Here is a 16,464-nt window from a genome sequence, read left to right on the forward strand (position 1 = left end):
ACCAAAGCCCAAGTTCATTATTAAGGCCCAATCCAATTCAGGCTTAATCAAAAGCCTAAGTTTAAGGCCTAAGCCCATTTGCATTTCAAAGACTAACTGAGCCCAAGCTCAGTTCATTTTATTGTGAACAAACCTATTAGTACTCAAGCCCAATTTAAGCCAAAAGGCTTCTAAGCCCAAAGCAAATCTAGGAACCCAATTAGCTAAATCACTTCCAAAACACACCCGATCTCTGTGGATCGACCCGTACTTGCACGAGCTACAACTGACGACCGTGCACTTGCGGTATTACTGTAGGCCCCCGTTTTTATCGCTTCAATTATACACATCTCCGGGCCCACCACCTGGCAGCTCAACAAAGAGTCTCAGTTTTTAGAAGTATGCAAGTAAAGCAAAGGCAATTGGTATCGATTCTGCCTATCAATAACAGAGAGGGTTTTCAACCATGACAAAGAATTACTCCAATTGGATGTTTACCCAGTAAAGATTGAGTTATCAGTGATAGGACAATTACACTTAGACAGGATGAAGCTGATTGCAGAATGCTTGACAAGTTTTACAATGCAAGAATATCTAAATTGATATGTTACAGGGTGATGAGAACTTGCAACTAGATATGCTCTATCCTATTACTGAACAAATTACCTGAGAAAGTTAAAATTTACTGAAAATTAGACAAGCATACAAACTAAGCTGAGGATGCAGAATATTATGAGATGCAAACTAAAGGTTACAGCTAAAAGTATTTTACAAGGTGCAAGGATAGGCAGTTTTAAAGTGATGCAAGATATATGAAGCAGTGGGCTAACTGGACAAGATGCAAGCATACAACAACAAAGCTACAGATCCTAGATGCAGGTGATCCAAACTTAAAAAAACTTACTAAGATGTAGTTATGCTATGACAGAAAGTTTAAAAGCTACAACTACTACTACAGAGATCAGATGAAATCGTATACACAGATGAAAATGATGAACAGGCACAGATGGCAATATGCAGTAAAATAATACAAAATATATGAAGATGCAAGTGACTGAAAAATTAAAACTACAACTAACAGCAACAGCAGGCAACAATCTTCTACCACATATATACAAACAATGATAAAAAGATCAGTAAAGTAAAAAAAAAGACTTCAGCTACACCGCTACCGAGTCCCCGGCAGCGGCGCCAAAAACTTGGTAGGCTTATAAAGAGTACCTACAATGACTGCAAGTGCACAGTGCCAATTGTGTAAGATGCAAATACAAGTCGATCCTCAGGGACAAGGTGGGTGTAGAATGGATTCCAAAGTCTCACTACAACGGATTTCAAGATAAGAAGTAACCAAAAGGGGTTGTTTTGTGTGTCGATACGACAAATTTGTTTGGCAGTAACTAAGATATTAAAGCCAAATGTAAGGTAAGATGCAAGAACAGATTGTAAACAATTATATGAGAGGCACTAGGGTAGTTGAATCCACCTCCTAATCTTATGCTAAGGCAATACTTACTCAAGTTATATTCTTGTTCTCTTCAGGCAAGACTACAATGAGTGATTTATCAGTTAATTTCCCTAACTCACCCCTAGTATAAGCTGTCTTCTTACAGTACAACCTATCACAAGCTTATTTGGTTCATTAGCTAACTATCAATCCTAAATCAATTGAAGCACATATCTTCTTCCAGAGAGGTCTCAAATGGATGATTTATCAACCAATATTACTAACTTACCCCTAGTATTAGCTGTCTTCTTACAGTACAACTAATCACAGGCTAATTTGATCAACCAGTTAACAAATCATTCCTATATCCATTAAGCACAACAAGAATAATAACAGGAATATGAATTAACTTAACAACATGATTAAGGGTTTCATCTAAACCCTAGCTGATGAATTTAGAACAAGATGAAAACACAATTATATTGAGATGACTAATTGATCCATCTATTCTTAGATGATTTGTTACAGAGAAGCAAGCCTCTATTTATACACAAGTTTCTCCTCAATCAATTTAATTCGATATTTACAGAATACCCACTCACCCAAACGCGTATTCTGACAGTTCCCTTCTTCAATTTAACGCTGCAAGCCATTAGTTTGGTGTTTCTTCACTATTGAGGACAACCCTAACCTATCTCTCTCAAACCTAGCTTCTAGGGTTACTATTCTTGTTAATAAAAAAGATAAGGGTGAGGGAGATAGAGATTAAAGGCTTAATTGGCGTTTATGATGGAAGTGGTTGTGTACAGAGATGGTGGGGGCGATGGTTTAATGGTGGGGGAGTTGCAGGTGGAGGTTCTGTGAAAGAGAGAAAGAAATGAAGACGGAGTTAGAGTTGGGTTTTGTTCGATTAGAGGTATGGATAACTGTGTTACGGTGCTAAGCAGTTCTATCAAATGTTGATGTACCGAGAGGATGACTGTTGGATGATAGTCAGTTGTAGCAAATCTGACGGTTCAGGCGAGGAAACGGGTTTGGGTCTTGTTTCTGGGTTTGGGTTTGGGTTCTCTACCAATCCCACTGCTCGTATTAGGCTTTGCAAGCGGTTTGCGGAGCGAGTGCAAGCGGATTGCGGCTGCTTTTTACGCGATATTCCTTCGCGCTTCACTGCCTTCTCGCGAGAGCTTTGTGTATTCTCTCTTCCGTAGTCGCTAGTCATCATTCCTCTGCTCTTTTTCCTTCTCAATTCATCCAAGATTTATTAGTATCTAAGAACAGAAAATTAATTAGTAAACATATTTATTCTGAAAACAATGAAAATACAGAATTTGGGATAATATATGATTTTAAAGCACAAAAGATGAGTTAATTGCCAATAAAAAGGTGTAGAAATATGCAATATTTGGCACTCATCAGTAGGAAAATGTTGTGATAGCAACAAGTGATGGAAGGAACCCTAGATAATATGTATCTTGCACTCAAGAAGACAGCCTACAAACTTATCTTTTTCATTCATAACCACATATAGAAGTACACTTTCTCTTAAATAGTTATTCGTACAAACCCTAATCGAATAATTATTCACAGAGTACATCTCTGTCGTTAATCTCTAATCCTATCCAAATCACTAATTAAATCTACTTAATACTTAATAACTTGCTAATTAAGTTACAGATAATTAGGTGTACTAAAACAGAATGGATAAGAGCACCCCTTCCTCACTAAGGGCTAGCCAGGGATATGACAATACTCCCCCCTAAATGAGTTCCTTGTACTCAAGGATAAAAAGCTGGAAAATGTTCTATGATGTTGCTGACATCTTTCAAGGTATTATCTTATGTAGAAGTGTTGGACCATTGGATCATAAGTTGAGGAATGGTGGTGGTGTTGTGTGAGATGACCCTTTCTCCCAGTAAAGATACTGTCTTGACCATGATTTGTCCTTGTTGGTCTACCAGTGGTAGATGAGGAATGGATGTGACAGAGGACCATATCTTCTGATTGAGCTGAGATACATGGAAAACTGGATGTATCTTAGAGTCTGCAGGAAACTGAAGTCTGTAAGCCACAGATCCAATCTTCTCAATGACCTGAAATTGACCATGATACTTGGAAGATAATTTGAAGTTTTCCCCCCAGAGCTATGGTAGTTTGCCTGTAGGGATGCAACTTGAGATAAAACATATCATTTATTCTGAACTGCCTATCAGTCCTCTTCATATCTGAGAAGTACTTCATCCTCTCTTGAGACTTGTGTAGTGATTTCTTGAGTAGGCTGAGTATCTGGTCCCTTTCTTTAATATAATCTTCTATTGAGGTGGTCACTAAGATAGGAAAGGCCAAATGAGGAGGGTTGTACCCAGAGAAAGCCTTGAAGGGGGTCATGTGTAGGCTAATATGATGATTTGAATTGTACCACCACTCAGCTAAAGGTAACCACTTGTGCCAAGCCTTTGGTTTGTGACTAGTCATGCACCTCAAATAGTTCTGCAAACATGCATTAACCCTCTCAGTATGGCCATCAGTTTAAGGATGATAAGCTGTGTTGAGGTTTAAACTGGTGCCAAGGGATTTGACCAAGTCTTGCTAAAAATTGTTGATGAAGATCTTGTCTCTGGCAGAAGTAATGGATGGTGGTAGGAGCTTGAATACATGGCTTAAAAAATATTGTGCAACAGTAGCAGCTGTATAGGGGTGACTGAGAGCAGTGAAATGGTTGTATTTAGTCAACCTGTCTACTACTACCGAACCCTTCCTTTCAGATTTTGGAAATCTTTCAATGAAATTTAAGGAGACGTGTTGCCAAGCATGCTCTGGAATAGGGAGGGGTTGTAACAGACCTGCAGGGTGAGTGTGTTCTCCTTTATTTCTTTGGCAGACATCACATGATACTACATACTCCAATATATCATCTCTCATCTTTGGCCAGTAGAAGCATGCCTTTGCTCTCTGGTAGCTCCCTTGAATCCCAAAATGCCCACCAATGGCAGAGGAGTGAAGAGAAGATAAAACTGTTTGTTTGACACCATTACTGTTACTACATAAATTATGGATTTATCCCTTAACACTCCCTTGTTGTAGGTGTAATTCTCTACTGAAGTTGGTGAAACTAGAAGTTTTCCAATGATGCCTTGAGTTGTTGTATCTTGTTTATAGCTTCTAAAAATCTCCACCGCCCATTCTGGTTGAGAAATGGTAATCGTGTTGCATGAAGAACTAGGCATCCTGGATAGCGCATCAACTGCTTTGTTTTCCAACCCCTTCTTGTATTTGGTCTCATAATCAAAACCAAGTAGCTTCATCAACCACCTCGGTTGCAATTTAGTTGTCATCCTTTGCTCTAGAAGTATTTAATACTCTGATGATATGTATGTATAATGAAGTGGTTGCTCATTAAATAACTCCTCCACTTGGTTACTGCCATCACAATTGCAAGAAGTTCTTTCTCATATGTGGAAAGACTTAGTTATCTGGGACCCAAAGGATTGCTGTAATATGCTATTGGCCTTCCTTCTAGCATAAGTACAACTCCCAACCTTTTAGAGCAAGCATCAGTCTCCACTATAAATGTTTTGGTGAAGTCTGGAAATGCTAATACTGGAGTGCTACTCATGACTTTTTTAAGCTCCATAAAAGCTTGATTAGCTTTAGGTGGCCATGCAAAGGCATTCTTCTTCAGTAGATTAGTGAGTGGTTTGCATATAAACCCATATCCCTTGACAAATTTTCTGTAGTAGCCAAAACCCTCTCACCTCTTTGACAGTTGTGGGTGTAGGCCAAGAAACCATGCTGAAAACTTTAGAAGGGTCAGCTGCTACACCACTCTGAGTAATTATGTGCCCCAAATACTCTAACTCTTCTTGAGCAAAACAACACTTGGATTGCTTAGCATAGAGCTCATGTTGTCTCAAGACCTCCAACACCTGTTTTAAGTGTTGAACATATTTTGTATGTGACTTGTTGTAGATAAGAATGTCATCAAAGAACACCAAGACAAACATCCTGAGGAATGGTTTGAACACTTCATTCATGAGAGCTTGGAAGGTTGTAGGGGCATTTGTCAAACCAAATGGCATCACCTTGAACTCATAATGGCCCTCATGAATCCTAAAAGATGTCTTGTGGATATCTAGTACATGCATTCTTATTTGATAATAACCATACCTTAGATCTAGTTTGGTGAATACCATTGCCCCATTCAGTTCATTTAATAGATCATCTATCACAGGGATGGGAAACTTATCTTTGATAGTGATTTCATTTAATTGCCTATAATCAACACAAAATCTCCATGTGTTGTCTTTCTTCTTGACAAGTAAAATTGGTGAAGCAAAAGGGTTGTGACTGTTTTGTATGATCCCTTCCTTAAGCATTTCTTGAACCAATGATTCTATTACTGATTTCTGAACATATGGACATGTATATGGTCTTTGATTTGGGGGTGTGGAGTTTTGTTTTAATGGAATAGAGTGGTCAAGGCTCCTGTTGGGTGGCAGTGAATTGGGTTCTTTAAAAACATCTGTGAATTCCTGTAAGAGGTCTTGAATGGGTGAGGGTATTGATTGAGGTATGGGTGTTGCTGTGACTGCAAAGAAATGACCCATCACTCTATAAGTATTCTTCTTCAAGAACTTCTTAACTTCCTTGGCCTTAATAATCTTCAATGATGTCTTCTCTCTTGTTCCAGTGAGAGTAATTTTCTTCCCCTGGTGTTTGAAACTGATGCAAAGTTTTTCAAAGTTAAATAAAACATCACCAAGAGTTCTCAACCAATCAGCTCCCAAGACCATGTCACACCCTCCAAGTGGTAAAAGTCTCAAATCAATTTGGAACCTGCTACCTTGCATTGTCCATTGCAGTTCTGTGCACACTCCTGAGCTAATTGTCTTCTCTCTATTGGCTACTGTGACTAATAGGTGAGCAGTTGTCTCAACTATACGTTTCAACTCTTGAGCTAAGCAGTTGTCCACAAAACTGTGTGTGCTCCCTGTGTCAATGAAAATTGATATGGACTGTACCATTTAAGCTCCCATGAATTCTTATTGTCTCCCCATTAGAGTTCCCAGTTAGAGCATGTAAAGAGATTTCCATGTCAGTTTCTACTGGTAGTTGTTCTTCTTCTTCTTCTTGGTGAAGGATCTCTTGATTTTCCACCTCCTCTGATTCATCTACCTGCAACATGAAAAGTTGTTGGTGTTTGCACTTATGCCCATTTTTAAATGGCTCATCACAATTGTAACACAGTCCCTTGTCCCTCCTCTCCTTCATTTGTTCATAAGTTAACCTTCTAATGGGAGGTTGGGAGTAGTTTGGTCTTGGATTAGAAGGTTTGGTGGGAATGGTGGGTTTACTAAAAGTGTTTCTTGATGGTAGATAAGTGGTGGGGTTTCTTGGGGTGTTTGATGACGAGGATGAAGATGGATAATGAGTAGTAGGATGTGGTATGAGAGTAGATTTGAATTTTTTATGTTGGCCCTCTACTGTAAGCTCTTGTAATTTTGCTATGTGAAAGGCCTCAGTGAGAGTGGTAGGTTTGAACATCAGGACAATATTTCTGAGTTCATCTTTCAACCCACTTATGAAACTTAGGACAAAATAACTCTCAGTAAGATGTGGATTTTTTCTCAACATAATGGCTTTGAAAGTCTCAAATCTTTCATAATACTCTTCTACAATAGAGATCTGTATTAGCTTATTGAACATGCCAACATAATTATCATTTGCTAAATCTTCAAATCGAGAACATATGGCAAGAAAAAAATGAGACCAAAATATCAAACCTTTACCGGTTTGGTAATCTAGGAACCAAGAGTCAGCTTTCCCAGTAAGATAGAAAGATGATTTGTTCACCTTTTCTGCTTCTTCTATACCCTTCATACTGAAAAACCTCTCACATTTCTGGATCCAGGATCTAGGATTCTCACCATTAAATCTAGGAAAATTAAGTTTAGGGGGTCTGTGAGTTTGAAAGTTTGGGTTGATAGGAGTATGACAGTTCATCTCTCGTTCTGAGAAAAAAAGGGTTGCCAGAGCTCTGAGCTTCTTGATGTGGAATAACAAGTTTTTTATTTAAAGATGAGAGAATCTCTGTATTTATTAAAAGTATCTCCTGCAACTTTTCTTGTGTGGTTGAGCTTTTAATGATAAGGTTGCGTAAGGTCTCAATTTATTCCTCTGAACGATTTGATGCTAGAGTACGAGCCTGAGCTTCATCTGTGGAGAGAGAGACGAGTTGAGCCACAAGTTTTTCTAGATCTTTCACGTGATCATCAAATACCTTGACTGAAGGACCTGTCATGGTTGGATCGTAACCTGCTCATGGCACCAATTGTTGTGATAACAACAAGTGATGGAAGGAACCCTAGATAATCCGTTTCTTGCACTCAAGAAGACAACCTACAAACTTATCTTTTCATTCATAACCACACAGAGAAGTACACTTTCTCTTAAATAGTTATTCGTACAAACCCTAATTGAATAACTACTCACAGATTACTCAGTCGTTAATCTCTAATCCTATCCAACTCACTAATTAAATCTACTTAATACTAAATAACTTGCTAATTAAGTTATAGATAATTAAGTGTACTAAAACAGAATGGATAAGAGCACCCCTTCCTCACTAAGGGCTAGCCAGGGATATGACAGAAAATAACATCAAACTACATTGGATTAAAGCAACTAAAATGGATTAAATTTACAAACATGAATCTTACAGAGTTCATATCATTCATCATGCTTAAACTCTCTTCCGTTTCCTTTAACAAATTGGGAATGAGGAAAGTTTTCTGAAAAATAGATAAACAACAAGTTAGTTAATATTATTTTAATTAAAACTATGATGGAATCATTCAAAATGAAGACAAAGTTATTAAGATATTCACAAGTTATTCATTGGACAATCCAGGATTATCATCGGGAACCATCCACAAAACTTTCATATAATTTCTTACATCCTAATTGATAATGGAAAATCTACATTTAAGGCTCTTTTTGGTTCTTAAGTTTTCATAATGTTACGAACCTTTGAAACACACTTCCCAAAGATACTCATTGGTAATATTTCTACCTCAATCACTTGCGATATCTATCGAACATCAAATAAGAGCAACATTTCTTCTCGAGTGGAGTGCGGGAGAGACATTTCAGTATAGAGGAGGTGTGATCGAAATAGAATATGGAGATTAGGTGTGTGATTGAAATGAATGAAATATAGAGTATTTATAAAGAATTCAAAGTAGTCGCTGGATAATAGCAAGATTTTGAAAATTAATGGGTATATAACGACAGTATTTCTAACGGTTATTTTCTTATAAAAAAAATACACAAGTGAGCATCTAAACACCACCTAAAGAAATCATTTTCAACCAACAACAACCACCATATTTTCCAAGACCAACGGAAAACAAATATTATGTGTGGAAGCAAATAAGGTTTTGTTCATTATGTTCCATGGATAACTACAGTCTGATGTAATGACCTTGGATGTATTCTAAGTGTCCACATGAATGTTTTTCACGCATCAGAGTGGTCATTCAAAAAACAACCGGAAAAGCTCAGGTATTTGCAATATCAAGATCTTAACTGACCCGAGGAACTACATATGCTAGATGATACTCTGAAGATTAAAGAAGAAGAAGAAAAGCTAGCATTATTGTGCAAAAACTTGAAACTTAAAGGCAAATTGAAGAAGATATTACACTGCAAGCACTGTGAAGACGGAGATCACAAATACAAATGTTGTCCACAGAGAATTAGTGGATGCTGAAGCCAGGTTGCAGGATTTATATGCATGCGTTTCTACACTTCTACAAAAGAAGATATATATGGAAAGCGCTCCTGGAAATGTCCTAGGTGTTTTACGGTAGAGTAGAGTGATTAAGTATATGAATGATTCACATCCGTTTTAAGTTTTAGTTTGGTGTTATATTGCATTATGTTTAATTAGTTATCAATGAAAAGTTCTTTGTATTTGCAATATCAGTGTGCTAGCATAATTAATTTGAAACTTTCTTATTTTAAAAGCAAATTACATCGGATTAAAACAACTACATCAATTAAAGCAACTACATTGTGTTATTGCATGCTATACAGCCGTTAAATTATAAAAATCGTTAATTAACGTCCTCATTCAATGGTCGGGTGCTGGAGCACCTAAGAGGCAGAAGGGGTTGAATGCGTGATGCTCTCTAAGAATGTTCAAATATGCTTGGAAAGCGAAAGGTTTACCGTTGGTTAATTACCATGTTGCTAGTGTTCTTTATTCCACTTCTTGTGTACCTTCACTGTTCAATCTATTACGATTATTGTTCACTAATTGACCTAGTAATTGCTTGATTTGCTGACTAATTATATGAAAACGATGTGAGAATCTTGGAGGATCAAGTCGTTCCCCGTTTCAGCGAAAAACGTTGCAAGAATTCTTTCCTAAAAACAAACACTTGACATGGATTGAGTACTACTGACATTTTTTCTTGTTTGAAAAATATAAGCTCTACAAATAGCTAAATCCTCTTCTAGAGTAAACTTAACACCACGAAATTCTGACAGGCATTTTTGATAATTTTTGAGTGAGATTTAGTGGTGTATAAAGTATGGATTTGGAGCTGAGAAGAGTTAAATTTATGAGGAAAACTACAGCCGCTAGATAATTACATATGTTGCCGTTCAGATGTACCCGCTAACGACCAGACCAAAGTTGTAGGGATAAAATTATAGCGTCAACGGCTTAGATTAAGACGTGGGGCTGATTTATAGCCGCTAACAGTTCGGAAAGAACCACACGACTTAATGAAGCGTGCGACTCTTTATAAACAGCAATGTACAAACTACAAACCAAATAATTTTACCTGGCATTTTTAGGGGCCACTCAAAAGGAATTAGGGGCCACTTTTTTATTCCCATCCATTGAAGGTGGTTAAGGGGTGTCTTAAAAATAGTAAAGTGTCTATATTATCCTTTACCTTTATACTAAATCTAAACATATGTCCCTCATATCATTCCTCTTTTTCTTATCTTTTCTACCCATTGAAATTGTTTTTCATCATTTTAGTTTTGATTGAAAACAAAGATCGTCGATCAAACAAATGTTTTGATTGATTGTTTAAAATTAAAACTCAAAATTCATTAACCTTAAAGTTAAAACTTAGAATATAAAAAAAAAAGGAGTTAAACAAACAAAACGAATAGATGATAGTAGTTGTGATTCAAAATTAGGATTTGATTACTTGAAATCAAAATTTTGATCCGAAAATTTTCTTGCATTTACACTAGCAGAAACATAATCGGTAGATAATAATCTACTTTAGCTACCGATTATGATTGATGTTCTTGTATTTGCAGTAGCAGAAACATAATCGATAGATAATAATCTACTTTACCTACCGATTATGGTTGACGTTCTTCATTTCTTAAGAACATCAACCATAATCGGTAGGTAAATTTATCATTATCTACCGATTACTCTTGATTCAAAAAAAATAATTTCTCTGTACTAAAAGTTACGCACAACCGGTAGATAATGAACACCATTAACTATCGATTGTGAAAGTAGATAATCTCGAAAAAATTTAAGTTTTGAAAATTTGAATTTTGGGCCATAAACAAAATCGGTAGATAATAAGCATCACTAATTAACAAAATTTACTAACGATTATGGCAATACCAAAATTCGAAAATTGAGTATATTCGGAGGTCAAAGTAATACACTTTACTACCGATTATGATAGTACCAAAGTTTGAAAATTTTAGAATTTTGGCGAAATCTCATTTCGGGGCCAATATACAAGTTAAATTTACTACCGATTATGGGAGTACCAAAGTTCGAAAATTGAGTATATTCGGAGGTTAAAGTAATACACTTTACTACCGATTATGATAGTACCAAAGTTTGAAAATTTTAGAATTTTGGCGAAATTTCATTTTGGGGCCAATATACATTCGGAAGTTAAATTTACTACCGATTATGGTAGTACTAAAATTCGAAAATTGAGTATATTCGGAGGTCAAAGTAATACACTTTACTACCGATTATGATAGTACCAAAGTTTGAAAATTTTAGAATTTTGGCGAAATCTCATTTTGGGGCCAATATACATTCGCAAGTTAAATTTAACCGATTATGCTAGTACCAAAATTCGAAAATTGAGTATATTCGGAGGTTAAAGTAATACACTTTACTACCGATTATGATAGTACCAAAGTTTGAAAATTTTAAAATTGGCGAAATCTCATTTTGGGGCCAATATACATTCGGAAGTTAAATTTACTACCGATTATGGTAGTATTAAAATTCGAAAATTGAGTATATTCGGAGGTCAAAGTAATACACTCTACTACCGATTATGATGGTACCAAAGTTAGAAAATTTTAGAATTTTGGCGAAATCTCATTTTGGGGCTAATTTACATTCGGAAGTTAAATTTGCTACCGATTATGGTAGTACTAAAATTCGAAATATTGAGTATATTCGGAGGTCAAAGTAATACACTTTACTACCGATTATGGTAGTACCAAAGTTTGAAAATCTTAGAATTTTGGCAAAATCTCATTTTGGGGCCAATATACATTCGGAAGTTAAATTTACTACCGATTATAGTAGTACTAAAATTCGAAAATTGAGTATATCCGGAGGTTAAAATAACACACTTTACCACCCATTGTAATTAAACTACCGATTGTGGAAGGGCAATTTTGTCATTATGAAATACGCGAGATAAGGGCTAGTTTTCATTTAGATTTGGGTGGTCCTAATTTGTCTTATTGTTGGCTCCTAATTCCTTTTGGGTGGCCCTTAAAATGCTAGGTAATTTTACCGGTTGGACCATATTTTTCATGTTTGTTCATCAAATCTATACCATGGGAATTGCCCTAATCGGGTGAATATGCTTATCCCACCGTAAGAGAGTTGGCATTCATCCCGCAATAATTTCCCGCATGCATTTCCCAACATTGCATGTCGAAATGTTACAGTTACAGGTGCATACATTGGCAATTTATCGGTCGTGATTTTGCCACGTAACGAAGAATTTAAAGCGGGGATTTCTCTTCTCATGATTCACGACGTTTTCGCGAACTACTGGCACTTGTCCGGAAACAAAATTTCTTTGCTTTGCTGACTCTTTCTCACTCTCTAGGGTTTAAGAAGCGGGATTTTTGTTCTATCCTGATAGAATCGACATTAGGGGTTTCAGATGTCATTTCCTAAGGTATGTAAGATGTATCATATTCTTTCTTAATGTTGTTAGTTTTTGTATTCTCACTAGTTTTTTTCGCTAGTTGACGATGTTCTGTTGAAATATTCTATGAAGGGATTTGATAATCTGAAATTAGGGTTTTCATTTTTAGGGTCACATTGGAATATTCGTAGTAGTTCTAGAGTAACTCGTTGAACTGAGTAATCAACTGAGTGTTTTGAATAGTTGAAAATCATATAGATCTACACTGAAGATTCATAGAAATATAAACAGTGACTTTGGTTCGGATGCAAGAAAGACTAAAGCAAATCATTCGACTCTGTCGACCATCTTGGTTGATCTGCAGAGAGGTCTTTATGGTTACACCTTGGGTCTTGAGATGTAACTCACAAACTTCAAAGAATCTAACCTTTGACTCATATTGCCAGTGTTTTCTGCAACATACATGATACATATCATTTCATGTTTGATGAAGATGTGAAGCTTAGTAATTGTATGTAGTTGATAGTTTATCAGTCAGGTTGCTCTGTTGAATCATTTGACCTCTAGTTTTGAGACTAATGGTTAAGGGCATCTTTTACGACTTTAATGGTTCTTGAAATTTATGCTAAAAATAGTTATCTTTTTTGTTTTGGGTTGTCTTTATGTATTATTTTTACTTTATTCTGAATCAGTCATTGAAGTACTTTCAATTAATAGTTAAAAGACATGGGAAGTTCACCTGAAGAATATGCTGCATTTGAGGACAAGGTGAAACGTACTGTATACATCGACAATATTTCACCACAGGTGACAAACGCTGTTTTGAAAACTGCCTTAGGGCAGTTTGGAACTGTCAAAACTGTTCAATTCATTCCAAACTATTTTGAACCGAAGATCATACCACAGTGTGCCTTGGTGGAGATGCAGACAGAAAAGCAAGCCAAGGCGATCATATATGAGATGAACAACTATCCGTTTATGATGTCTGGTATGCCGAGGCCCGTTAGAGCATTTGCTGCTGAAATGGAAATGTTTGCAGATCGTCCAACAAATCCTGCCCGGGGGAGGATAACTTGCCAGTGGTTGGAACGTACCGATCCAGACTATGAGGTGGCACGGAAGCTAAAGCAACTTACCCTGAAACATGCTGAAGCGGCTTCATATCTTTTGCGGGTAATCTTTAAAGCAAAACTGTTTACTTTTTGTGGTTTCAGAATATGAATCTCATGTTCTTTTCGAAGCAATGCAGTCTTCTTATGGTCGAGGTTCGCGTTTTTATTTTCTTGCTAAAGAGGAATTTTATATAGAAGCTATAATACGTAGTGTCAGTATGGAAAGTAGATATAATACATTGTGATGGATCCATGCACCTTCATGACTAGTTCTTCTGACATACTTAGTCAACTGATCTACTGCAGCACTGCAGTACTTATTTACATACACACAGGACCAACTCTTAAAAGACTTGAGTACAATTATGCAGTCATTTGATATATGTTGAACATGCCAACTGAAATGAATATTGTCAAGATTATAGATTGCAGCACTGCAGTACTTATTTACATACACACAGGACCAACTCTTAAAAGACTTGAGTACAATTATACAGTCATTTGATATATGTCACTTCCAAAAATGATTCAACTAGTGACATTGAGTTGCAGATACCTTTTGATGGGTCGCAGCAATGCCAGGGCTTCTTCCCGCTCATTGTTGTTTTCTCTAATTAGCTTTCTCTGAGCTGCCTTCAAGATTCCTTAATAAGATCTCAAGATTAGTCATTAGACCATAATGCGAGTATTAGAATCTTTAGTAGAAGCCAAGTGTGGTGGTTAATTTGGTGAATTGTACCCATTGAATGAGACTTGAGACTTGATAAGTGTTCCATCTGTGTACCCATTGAATGAGACTTGAGATTGCCTGAAATTGTGCCCATTGAATGAGGGAAAGCGTGGTAAGTGTTCCAGCTGTGTACCCATAGAATGAGACTTTAGATTGGCTGAAATTGTACCTGGATATGAGGAGCAACTGCAAACCAGATTGCTCTTGGGCAATGTAAAAAGAGGTGAGTAGTATCTTCTAGATGTTGATTGCACATAGGAAGAGAGAAGTTATGTTACAAATCCTCTTGATGAGAACAGCCCGAATAGGAGGCATATCTCAAGTGAGTTTCCAAATGAAGTGCACTATTTTATGTGGCAGCTTTGTATGCCGGATCTTGAGATAGATATGGTGTTTCTTAGAGTGATGCTATGATTATGTCCTTGTTGCTGCTCTCTTAAAAAATGCTCTTAGGTTGAGTTGACTGTTAAAGAACCAGTTGAGGTTAAGCTCCATCAAGGCTTATCTTGACCCTGTAATGGTATGTGTGCATGCAGAATCTTGAGCACTAATGAGGGGTTAGCTTTTGTAATACTGTTTTGTTTGCGAAGTGATGAGTTCTGCCACTAGTTGATTAGGACTATAATTGGCTTCATGTTCTGTGAAAAGAGGTCCTAAAGTAATGGGTATCCACTGACCATACCATAAATTTATATGTAAACCTGATTTGTTTTTTATTTGCTTAAGCATAGTAACACTAGTGTTCTTATGCACAGGTTGAATTGGAGGACGAAGAAAAGCTTGCAATGCAGCAGTCAGAGATGCTCAAGGCAAATCACAAGAAGTTAGAGATGCTGGAAAACCTGTTCTCTGATGGATCTTTTTGGCGCTTGGCGCGTCGATACAATATTAATGTGGCAGATGAAATATAGTCTTAGGATCTTTTCTGGTGCTTTCGAATGGCATACATCATAACTTTTAAGCCATTTTTGCTTGTAAAGCTTTTCTTTCATCTCCCATGAAGAAAACAATAACCTTCAAAACCTTTCAGTGTAGGCTACTTACAGTCCGGTTACACTAGACCTGGTAAATTTGATAGTACAGATCATACTAGATAGTGATCCTGCTATGCACTGGGATGGGTTTTTTTTTTTTTTTTGTATTCTACAGTATCTCTTGATTATTACTATTTTTTATGATAGTAGTTTTTGTATATATGCTTTTTCAGTTCTTGTTTTGTGTAGTTAACACGTATTAAAAGAATATATATCATGAGAATAAATATGGGCGTAGTAGGATGAACCCGTCAATTGTATTCACACAAAGTATGTTTGTATACATCCGCTAGTAGTTGTTCATCCGCTGGTGTTGTATTCACACAACACTGTGTGTGTATACATCCTGTCAATTGTATTCGCACAAAGTTGGCTTAAACTCTAGTAAATATTCATCCGCTAGTGTTGGGACGAGGGTTTGGGTTTGTTTCTGGTGAAGAATAAAGAGACCCGTGTTGATCAGAAACATTTGCAGTCTAGGAAGAATAAAGAGACCCGTGTTGATCAGAAACATTTGCAGTCTAGGAAGGTGATTCTTTTGATATTTGATATCCATTCAACATATCGGCGTCTATCAGTTCAACTTTCTGAGATGTAGAAACAGGCTTCGTGCTTGAAACTGTAGAGTATTTGCTTTGTTATTCTTCTCGAGTTTTTAGTCGCTGCAGTTTGAATATTTACTAGAGTTTAACCCGTGCCGTAACGGCATGGGTGTTGTATAAAATTCTGGATAATTACGTTAGATTATCTATCGAGAACAATGGATTTCTAGTCAAATCCTCCTGAATTTTGAAACGAAGTCCGGAAAACGGAGCACTCTGACGCCTAAATTAATAATACTTAACCGAGACCAACTTTAAGCCATTTATGAAAGTAAGTCAACTCACCTATGGACTTCCATATTAGGTCACAAAAATTTTACACCATATAGCCTGAAAGGTGGTAAAAGTTGGATTGAAATTCATTTAAAGACCGTTGATGACTTGAT

The 16,464-nt window shown here is 36.7% G+C and overlaps 1 protein-coding gene across 3 annotated transcripts; it reads left to right on the forward strand.

Moving 5' to 3' along the window:
• The first annotated feature begins 12,410 nt into the window (after positions 1-12,410).
• On the forward strand, positions 12,411-15,651 carry LOC113317328. 3 transcript variants are annotated; one of them, XM_026565453.1, is made up of 4 exons: positions 12,411-12,630; positions 13,318-13,407; positions 13,528-13,773; positions 15,198-15,651. In XM_026565453.1, the coding sequence occupies exons 1-4, from the start codon at positions 12,616-12,618 to the stop codon at positions 15,351-15,353; spliced, it is 507 nt and encodes a 168-aa protein (XP_026421238.1). In that variant the 5' UTR covers positions 12,411-12,615; the 3' UTR covers positions 15,354-15,651. The 3 variants fall into 3 exon arrangements, with proteins under 3 accessions (XP_026421238.1, XP_026421237.1, XP_026421236.1); XM_026565452.1 differs by having other exon boundaries at positions 12,425-12,630; positions 13,293-13,773; XM_026565451.1 differs by having other exon boundaries at positions 12,431-12,630; positions 13,318-13,773.
• The last annotated feature ends 813 nt before the right edge of the window (positions 15,652-16,464 follow it).

This window comes from Papaver somniferum, chromosome 10 (assembly GCF_003573695.1).
Source record: "Papaver somniferum cultivar HN1 chromosome 10, ASM357369v1, whole genome shotgun sequence".
NCBI lineage: Eukaryota > Viridiplantae > Streptophyta > Magnoliopsida > Ranunculales > Papaveraceae > Papaver > Papaver somniferum.